The sequence below is a fragment of the Pangasianodon hypophthalmus genome, chromosome 15 (genome assembly GCF_027358585.1).
Source record: "Pangasianodon hypophthalmus isolate fPanHyp1 chromosome 15, fPanHyp1.pri, whole genome shotgun sequence".
In the NCBI taxonomy this organism is placed as follows: domain Eukaryota; kingdom Metazoa; phylum Chordata; class Actinopteri; order Siluriformes; family Pangasiidae; genus Pangasianodon; species Pangasianodon hypophthalmus.
In genome coordinates, this window is record NC_069724.1 from 417,501 (window position 1) to 427,500 (window position 10,000).

General features: G+C 40.0%; 1 protein-coding gene across 3 annotated transcripts in view; it reads left to right on the plus strand.

The window, feature by feature from the left end:
• Window positions 1-1,464: 1,464 nt before the first annotated feature.
• Window positions 1,465-10,000, plus strand: part of hspa4a (heat shock protein 4a) — an 18,383-nt gene continuing 9,847 nt past the window's right edge. Inside the window, exons 1-9 of one of the 3 annotated variants that reach the window (XM_053240163.1) lie at window positions 1,465-1,834; window positions 5,171-5,228; window positions 5,361-5,501; window positions 5,594-5,716; window positions 6,342-6,441; window positions 7,107-7,240; window positions 7,693-7,937; window positions 8,116-8,192; window positions 8,298-8,449. In XM_053240163.1, the coding sequence (XP_053096138.1) occupies window positions 1,728-1,834; window positions 5,171-5,228; window positions 5,361-5,501; window positions 5,594-5,716; window positions 6,342-6,441; window positions 7,107-7,240; window positions 7,693-7,937; window positions 8,116-8,192; window positions 8,298-8,449 (1,137 nt within the window). In that variant the 5' untranslated portion in view covers window positions 1,465-1,727. The remainder of the gene's footprint in view (window positions 1,835-5,170; window positions 5,229-5,360; window positions 5,502-5,593; window positions 5,717-6,341; window positions 6,442-7,106; window positions 7,241-7,692; window positions 7,938-8,115; window positions 8,193-8,297; window positions 8,450-10,000) is intronic. The other 2 variants (XM_053240162.1, XM_026938706.3) reach the window with 2 other exon arrangements.

Below are 10,000 nucleotides of genomic sequence, written 5' to 3' on the forward strand. Positions count from 1 at the left end.
AGAATCTTTTCTTTTAGCGAATAAGAATCAGAATTAAATCTAATCAGAGTGTAAATCCAGACAGTGTGTGTATGATGTACAGAACTGTTTCTATTGTAAGATATACTGTAAAGATTGATAGAAGGAAAGGGGGATTGCGGAGACGATAATGTTCGTACGTCAGAAATGGTGAACTTGTTTCTCCACTCGAAGGCTGAGAAAAAGAAATGTTTCTGAGTTAGTTGTGTAGATACTGAGATGTAGTTGGGCTTGCTCTTCAGGAAACACACCTGCTGTATGGAACACACCTGAACATCGATACGTGTAAAAACGCTCAAATCTGGCAACTGTACATTGTCGAATCTCCACTGCCTTTTACAGGAATATTCTAGAAATTCACTTGATACTAGCCCGTATTTATCGTTGTTCATTACCTGATTGTTGTGCAGGTCAGCAGTTACCTGTTCCATCCTGACCGTGATCCACCTGGGTAAATCCACCGGTGTCTCCCAGATGAGGATGGGTTCCTTCTGAGGCTGGTTCCTCTCAAGGTTTCTTCCTCATATCGTCTCAGGGAGTTTTTCCTCACCACCGTCACCTCTGACTCGCTCATTAGAGATAAATGTAAATTTAAATCTATATCTGGATTTCTGTAAAGCTGCATTGGGACAATGTCCAGAGTTAAACACGCTGTATAAATAAAACTGAATCGAATTTACAGAAATATTTGAATTTTAATTAAATACAGATCATGTTAACTAATTATTTTTCTGTAGCTAATTTCCAGATGTTTCTCCTTCAGCCTAATTTACACAAAATCACTATATTTTTTATTTTATTTGATTTTTTAAAATCTCAAAACAGTAACCTGTAATTTTGAATAGATAGATAGATAGATAGATAGATAGATAGATAGATCACTTTATTAATGGCCAGAGGGAAATTCACACATTACAGCAGCAAGTAAGAAACATTAAAGAGTAATAAAAATAAACATATTCAGTTAAAAAAATAAGTAAATGTAAAGATATAAAATATAAAATAAATATAACTGTATTATATGTTTTAAGGACAGTTTTTACCCCTAGCAAGTTTAAAACAAAACAAACAAACAAACAAACAAAAAACACTGGCAAAATGTAAAATTATTAAATACTATAAATAAACAGAAAAAAGTGTAAATTGTAATAATAATATAATTAAATATATACATATTTAAATTCTTTTATCAGCTTCCAAACTCCGGAACTAATAACCTCCACCTTAAAGAATAATAAAATCTTGTGTATATACATTATAATAAAAGATAATTTAGTTATGAAACTGGTATAAAAATGAATAAATAAAGTTTGTAAGTTTTGTTTTGGAAAGTTCTCGAAGTTTCTCGAAGCGAACAGGACGCACGCGCACCGCGCTCTGATTGGCGACGCGAGCAACGCTCGAGAGAAATCTAGAACCGTCGAAATCTCGCGAGAACTCAGGAAGGCTGCGTATTAGTGAAGAAGGAGCAGTCACCGGGTGCAGTGCTCTCCACTTCTCCGCTTACTCTCAGTCAATGGAGTGGCGTGGATTAGTATTATTATCATCACCATCATTAGCCTCAACATCAACATCAACATCAACATCATCACTGAGTACATTCTTTAGGTTGTAGGAACAGTTTGTGCGCTAGTTGCTGTTGTTGTTTTTATTTTATTTTATTTAAAGAAGGCACTCTGAGGTCCTGTGGTGAAGCCTGAGTGGTGAAAATGTCAGTAGTGGGATTTGATGTGGGTTTTCAGAGCTGTTACGTTGCTGTGGCCAGAGCCGGTGGAATAGAGACCGTCGCTAACGAGTACAGCGACAGATGCACCCCGTGAGTACAACTTCTACTTTTATATCTATCACTTTGCTATGACTATTACACTGTATTAACACTCAGTGTCTCCACACATCTCCTTCTCTCCTTCTCTCCTGTCACACCATTATAACCTCTAACCTATCTAACATCAATGTGTACATAAATAAATGACATAAATCTAAGTTACAGCGCGGTCTAGAGTGTGAATTTGGACATTTTAGAGTTACATAAAGTCACACATTGAGGAACAAAAATCACTCTAATTAGATAAAAGTTTAAAAGAAGGAAGAGTTGTAGGATTTCTGAGCACTTCGTACAGTTAGCATGATGCTAACTAAATAGTAAGTGTGGCCTGCTCTGAGCTCGCGCGGTTCCGAGCTCGTGCTCTCTCACTATCACTATGGCGACACGGCACTAGCTAAAGCTAAGCTAGCGCGCGCTCAGTGACGACACTGAGAGGAAAATTCTAGCATTTTTTTTTTAAAACAAAAAAACCAAAAAAAAACCTCACACCGGAAGTGACACCTTTCACCTCAGGATTTATCCGGGTCAGGGAGCTTTAACTGAAATAATAATAATAATAATAATAAGAAGAAGAAGAATAATGATAATAATGATAAAAAACTCCGCTAATAAATAAAACTTAATTTGTGGTAGCGCATAAGAAAAGTCTGAGAAAGTCCATCAGAGCGTAAATGTCTCAGGTCCTCACCGGCCACTTTAATAGGAACACCTGCTCATTCTGTCAGGTCAAGAGCTTCAGTTAAGGTTCACATCAGACATCAGAATGGAGGAAAAAATCTGATCTCCTGAGATAGCGTTAAAGGTGCAATAGTCTTTTTTTTTATTTATTATTAATTTCTTGCGCAAATAATTATGTAAGAAACGTAGAACATGATCATCAACACTGCATTCAGTAATGGCTTTAGCAAAAGTGTATCAAGTCGCTGAGAAAACTCGTTTGTCTTCCGGTCCGGAATGCTTGATTATGTGTGAATGTGTTTCCTTTCAATCATTTTATAGACTCTATAGACTCTATATATATATATATATATATATATATATATATATATATATATATATATATATATATATATATATATATATATATATATACTCTTCTGGGGGCGGGGCTTCGTGAATGTGGGCGGGGATTATTCAAATATCGAACCAAACTAACTATTATAGAGATCTAATCTTGTGGAAAAGAAATCCGAATCGTTTGCCTAAAGCACATTGATGATGAGAGAGGTCAGGAAGGCTAGGGTAATTCCCATAACCACTCTGTACAACCGTGGTGAGCAGAAAAGCATCTCAGAACACACAACTAGTCGAATTTCTTACTTATAAACCTCTTTCTACACATTTAAGGTGTTTTGACTCGGGGTGTGCTTCTCAAATCACTATTCGGGAATTCTTTACGCCCTGCGTCCACATGAAAGACGTTTAATACGAGTTTTTACGGACAGACGACGGAAATCAGGTGTCTCGGGTTGAAGATTAATCTCATTTTATACCAGAAGCGACGCCGTACACGTGACGGGTCTTAACCACGTTCCAACACTTTTCATTTTTTATTGCGAGCAGCTCGTACATTTAAATGTGCAAGTATCTCTGTACTTAATCTAGTGTGTGTGTGTGTGTGTGTGTGTGTGTGTGTGTGTGTGTGTGTACAGTAACTTTCACAAAGTTACGCGTTTGGTTAATATTTCTTTTCATTATTTCTTCGTAATATCTGTCAATCACGTAAACACGTGCAAAATAATACTTAATTAAAGTCGCTTCCTGTCGCTCAACCAAATATCCGTTTATCAGCTCTTACAGATATCTGAAAATTGAAACGAGGCAGAAAGAAAGCGCATCCTTGTATTTTTTTTCTTTTCCGAAACGCGCCGTGCATATTTACACATTTAAACAGCGACTTAATGAGAAAAATGTTTCGTGTTTACGAATTGAAACTTACAGTTATGATAAATACTTTACATTCTCGAGACGACTAAACCGTGCTGAAGGATAAAAACCTGCTCGGCACGTCGCGGTGGTTTGTCATCGGTTTCGTAAAAGAATATTCTTTCTCGTCAGATTCTGAGCGAGAGCGAAACTAGAAGCAAAACTAGCATGTATGTAGAAATATTCTAACATTCCACGTGGCCGTCGTCTTGGCGATTTCCAGGATGTTTTTTTTCGACTTCCTTTTCTGCTTCTAGTTCGCCTGGTGTTTAGTCTGTTACAGCGAAGAGCCGGAATTAAACCACTCGGGCTTTAGTTAGTTTATACACTGAGGCCCTCGACAGTGACCGGCGCTTCAGTTAAAGGTATCTGTAGTGTGTGTGTGTGTGTGTGTGTGTGTGTGTGTGTGTTTAGTGTTTATGTATAGTGTGTATATTTGCCCATGGGAGAAATGCAGCTGCTTTTCTGTGGACTGAGTTGTTACTGAAAAAGTTCTGGGGGCCACCAGCCACGTCCATTTAGTGTCTATACACACGCATCAGTCCTATTCATGGCCCAAGCTAACGGGGGCTTTTTTTTTGCTGTTAAATCCGATTTACGCCAGTTTCACACTCTCGGATATCTTCGGTCAGTTGTCAGTGTCTGAACTTTTGCCGCTTCAGTTTTGCAGTAAAAATATAAAACTCACCAAATTACCGAATTACACCAGGTCGTATTTTGGCCTGTATGGTGTTTGAAGCTCGTGTGTGTTTTGGCCTCAGTCTCACACTCCCGTCCTTTCATCAGGAGACGTTTGAATTCCGATGATTACGCAAGCGCCCGTGGCTAAGATGTTTCACTCTCACCCCGTGTTCACGCTTGCAAACGAAGAAGCAGCAGACAAGACGCTCATTTTCTACAATTTCTGCAATTTCACTGACGAGTGATGAGATTTTCTGAATTCTCTGCAAATTAAGTTACGTTTACTCTGATGTGTTAAAGTGACAAATCCAGACGGTTAGCTCGAATGATTCCTCGGACCGATATTGGTCCGATATTAATTTGTTCTATCATCAGGAGAAGATTTTAAAGTTTTTAGTGTTCTCCTCAAAGCATGTTCAGCTGCATCATGATGTCGCAGATCGAAAAGATGGAGCGGTTGTGTGACATCAGAAACTTGACTGATGGGAGGGATTATGAAACTGAATTGGGAGAGAAAAACAAAATCATCTATTTCCTGCATTTCATAAAGGAGTCACACATTCGAGAAGTTACATGAATATATTACAGTAATAGCAGTAACTGTAATATCACTAGTAAGAGTAAATGGAGCACACAGGTCATGCTGATGCTGAAGCTGAAGCTCACCTGCATTTATTAACCAAACATTCTGCTTAACGTGTGAAATTTAAACTTTCTCAGGGCCTTCGTATCTTTCGGACCTCGAAATCGGGCAGTAGGCGCCGCCGCGAAGAGCCAGGTAAGCCAATGATTCACTTCTTTCTATTTATTATTAATTTTTTCACCATTTGGAATATTTGACGACTGTGCAGTTTCCTCATTTAATAGACTGCCACGTTATTTTATTAACGTTTCGTTCTTTTGCATTAAGGTGGTCACGAACTGCAAGAATACCATCCAAGGCTTTAAGCGGTTCCATGGCAGGGCGTTCACTGACCCGTATGTCCAGGCAGCAAAGTCCAGCCTGGTGTACGACCTCGCTCAGATGCCCACAGGCACCACCGGCATCAAGGTAAATGAACACCTTGTAGGAGTTTCCTCTGATTGCGCTAATGTTTTTAATGTCCTGAAAGGTTTTCTGATCTTCTCTTTCCTCGTGTTTAGGTCATGTACATGGAGGAAGAGAAGGTGTTCAGTATTGAGCAGGTCACCGCTATGCTTCTGACCAAGCTGAAGGAGACGGCCGAGGCTGCGCTGAAGAAGCCAGTGGCAGACTGCGTCATTTCTGTAAGCAAGCGTGCTTCTACATGTTTACTGTCACTCTGATGCGTTATTCTATTTTACTCTCCGCTATTAACCGGAAGCTCCGCCCCCTTTCCCTCCGTCTCACACGCTCTCGACTGGACTCGCGGCGCTCTCTCGCTTTCTGTCCCAGTAAACGGAGAACGTTTAGAGTTCATTAATGTGAAATAAAGTCTATAAGCGTGTGTTCCGCTTAGCGAATATTACAGTACACACGTATAGAGATAACACCAGTTACTGTATTTATTATTAGTGATGATACTTATGTTTTATCCAAAGGAGAAAAAAGGCAGAACATTTTGATCTAAAAACATTAAACGTTGCTACGATGAAGTGTGAAGTCTAACAGTTTATATACGTTGTTAATGAAATCAGCAGTGGAAATGTCGGCCATGTGAGCTTTCATATGTTTATATTATATTATATTATAAAAGAGTTATATAAAATATGTATAGCTGTATATATTATATGTATATATTTATTAACTAAACATCCATCATCCAGCTGAGTTTCCGTGATTGTCTCCTGTATCCCATAAGCCTGCTGTCTGTCATTCGTTAAGTTTCTAGTTAAGTTTAATCGCCTGTTTGTTTGTTTTTCCCCCCGTCAGGTTCCCAGCTTCTTCACTGATGCAGAGAGAAGATCGGTTATTGACGCCGCGCAGATCGCCGGCCTCAACTGCCTGCGACTCATGAGCGAGACGACTGCAGGTAAATGACCCTGAGACGTACTGCGACTGAATCTTTGCTGTAACTTTACACCGCTGTATTAAAATTGCATGACAAAAATGAACTACACTATAGCGGCTCGCACACGGAGTCCGATGACACGCCTGTGTGTTATATTTAAAATCAAAACAAGATCGATTTCTGACTCAACGCATGAATTAAAAAATAATAATAATCATGTGATATTTAGAAAGAGAGAGAGAGAGAGAATCTTCTCTGAGAATCGGCTGCTGAGAATCTTCTTGTGTTTGTCGGGTTTATAATAAAAAAACAACCCATAAATACTACAGAGATAAACGTGATAAGAATCGATGGTGATGAATCGCGGAAACTACCGTACAGCCGTTGCAGTTCGCTTTACTGTGATTTTTGCTGCTCCAAACTCGGGTGGTGGCTTTTTTTTAAACATTTTTTCTCTCTGACGTTCTAACATTAGAACAAGTGCAAGCTTGTCTTCCTTCATTAACGGATCAGCGAATGTGTAATGATGTTACTGATGATGGACGCTGAATCACGCGCGGTATTTTTGCCGCCTGTAAACCTAATAAAACAAGTCGGTCTCGGCGAGCGAAGGCCAGTACAGCGCGTAAACCGAGAGAGTGGACTAGAGCTGATGTATTTATGGTGCTTAATGATCTTTATTCCAGTTGCCCTGGCGTATGGCATTTACAAGCAGGATCTGCCCGCCCCTGAGGAGAAACCCAGGACCGTCGTGTTTGTGGACGCCGGACATGCTGGCTATCAGGTTTCTGCCTGCGCCTTTAACAAGGGGAAGTTAAAGGTAAGGGGACATCAGATTTACAGATCATTCTTCTCTTTGTGTTTTATTGCACTACTGTCACAGTCAAACATGCCACAAGAGTGCGCATGATCCTTTCTGACACGTTACACTCGTGTACGAATAAAAATGGACAAATCTCTCGGTCCGTCCGTCCACCTCCGCTCGTTCCTCAGCACCGCCGAGTGACTCTGACTGACCGGAAGACGAGAAGTAAAGAAAACGAGTAGACAATATGCTGAAACGTTTATTGAATATCGATGTACAAGCGTGACGGTAAATAAATAAAAAGCAGAAACCAAACTGCTTGAGGTCACAGAAAGTTCATAATGTCTGTTTTTGGGGTCATCTGCCTGAAAAAATGTTGTTGTCTGATTTATTTTTTAGTTTTACGTTGTGCTCATTGTGTATTTTAGATTCTTATGTATGTGTGATTTGCCTTGATTTTCCTGCAGGTCCTGGCGTCCGCGTTTGACAGCGAGCTCGGTGGTAAAGACTTCGATGAGATACTCGTTCAGTATTTCTGCAAAGAGTTCGCCAAGAAGTACAAACTGGACGTGCGGTCGAAGCCTCGCGCTCTGGTGCGCCTCTACCAGGAGTGTGAGAAGCTGAAAAAGCTCATGAGCGCCAACTCCTCCGACCTGCCGCTCAACATCGAATGCTTCATGGATGACATCGACGTTAGCAGCAAACTCAACAGGTCAGTCTCCCAGCAACCCTTAATTTAGCAAGCTATGTGGGCTAAATCAGGCTCTGACTCGCGCCACCGGAGAGCGGGGTTACGTTTGTATTCACTCTCGCATGTGCAGCATGTTGTAAGCGGCTGCCTTGGTGTGAAAGCTGCGGCTGAAAATAACCCCATGATGCTGTTGTTCCAGAGGCGATTTTGAGGAGATGTGTGCGGCGCTGCTGGCTAAAGTGGAGGGACCCCTGCGCAGCGTGCTCGAACAAGCCAGTGAGTAAAACCTCACTTCCTCTGCTCTCATAGTTTATTTTAAATCCCGAACCTGATACCGATACTGATGTTTTGTTTTTTTTTTGTCCGTCGATCTTTTTTTAGAGCTAAAGAAAGAGGATGTTTACGCAGTGGAAATTGTAGGTGGGGCCTCTCGGATCCCTGCCATCAAAGAGCGAGTCAGCAAATTCTTCGGGAAGGAGCTGAGCACGACGCTAAATGCGGACGAGGCCGTGGCCAGAGGCTGCGCACTGCAGGTGTGTGACACAAACCATCAGTCCCCTGTTAAATACCGGATCATAACTCCTTACTCATCATTCATCTCATCCGAGTGGCGCGATGATCATAGCTTACTCTGAACCGGATTTAAGGAGGTGCTTCATGGAAAGCTTATACGTGTTATTATTTAGTGATGGACAAAAAAAATCGAATTGAAAGCTAACAACTGGAATGAATTGATACAACCATCGACAATCGATTATTACTGAAAAACAGCTGGTGCGTACAAAATCATTTTCAAACAGAAGTATTTATCAGGCTCGCAGAGTGATTTGTCTGTAACTCTGCTGCTTTTAAAATCGTTTTTTCTCCACGCCATCGTCATTCACAGGATAGCGCAAGGTCTAGTCCAGAATCATATCAGCAAATCGTTGCCTCAGGAACGAAAATCGTATCGTATCCTGTGGAAGCCTGAGGTTTACACACCTGTGTGTGTGTGTGTGTGTGTGTGTGTGTGTGTGTGTGTGTGTGAGTGAAATCATTTTGCTTTACGCAACAGCACTAATTTAATAAAAAAATTGTACATTTAATCAAATTTAAATAATAATCGATATAGATGGAATAGAGATGAGCGTAAATAAAATTAGCTAACGGACTAACGATGGATATCGTGTTTTAAATCACACGCTTCTTGTTGATTTGGTTTACTGTCGGTTAAACAGTGTGTTCGAGCGAGCGGTCTTGCCGGAAGATTTGCGTAATATTTAAAATATTCGCTCAATATGTGGGGCGTCTTATTTTAATTTAAATATCTCTACATTTAAAAGAATATATAGCACACGGCGCATACACGTACGAATGTAACATACTGAAACTACATCGTTCTAATTTTGGCTCGAGATATGTGATTATTGTGATTTCATTTCACTGAGCGTAATAAGTAGGATTTATTTATTTAATTGTTTAATTAAAGCCAGGATTTTGCAGCTTTAACAGAAACTAGACAACCGGGTTAAATTAATTAAAATATGCAAATACGAGATATCCAGACAGTTCACTCCGGGTTCAGCGCGTTCCTCTAACAAACTCCATGTTCCTGATAATTCACAAATGTACACGTGATACCGAAGCAGCCGCTATCTATCAATCTACTGCGGAAATATTAAAAGAATAAAAAAAGACCATGAAGAAAGAGCAACTGTTTCTCCTCCGAATTTGTTTATTAAACAAGACATAACTATGGAAAGGTTAATCCTGAGTATAATAAAGCCGTGGAAGCTTCCTGGAGGAGAATATTATCCTATTTAAAACACTTAGACTTTGCTTTATGGAGTAGGCTATGACCAAGCCAAGAAGATGGTGATCAAACCCAATAATTTAATAAGCGTATTTAAAGAAACAAACAAACATCTCTACAGGTCAAGTTTATTTCTAAAGATTTATCTTACGCTAACGAACTAAATGCATGAAATGTTTTTAAGTGGCGACTAGCGACACGGCTACAGGCTGGTAATAAATATATTAAAGAATTCCCACTTTCAAGTCAAACTTTTCCTTAAAGACAAGTGCAGAGCTACAGACACAGACGT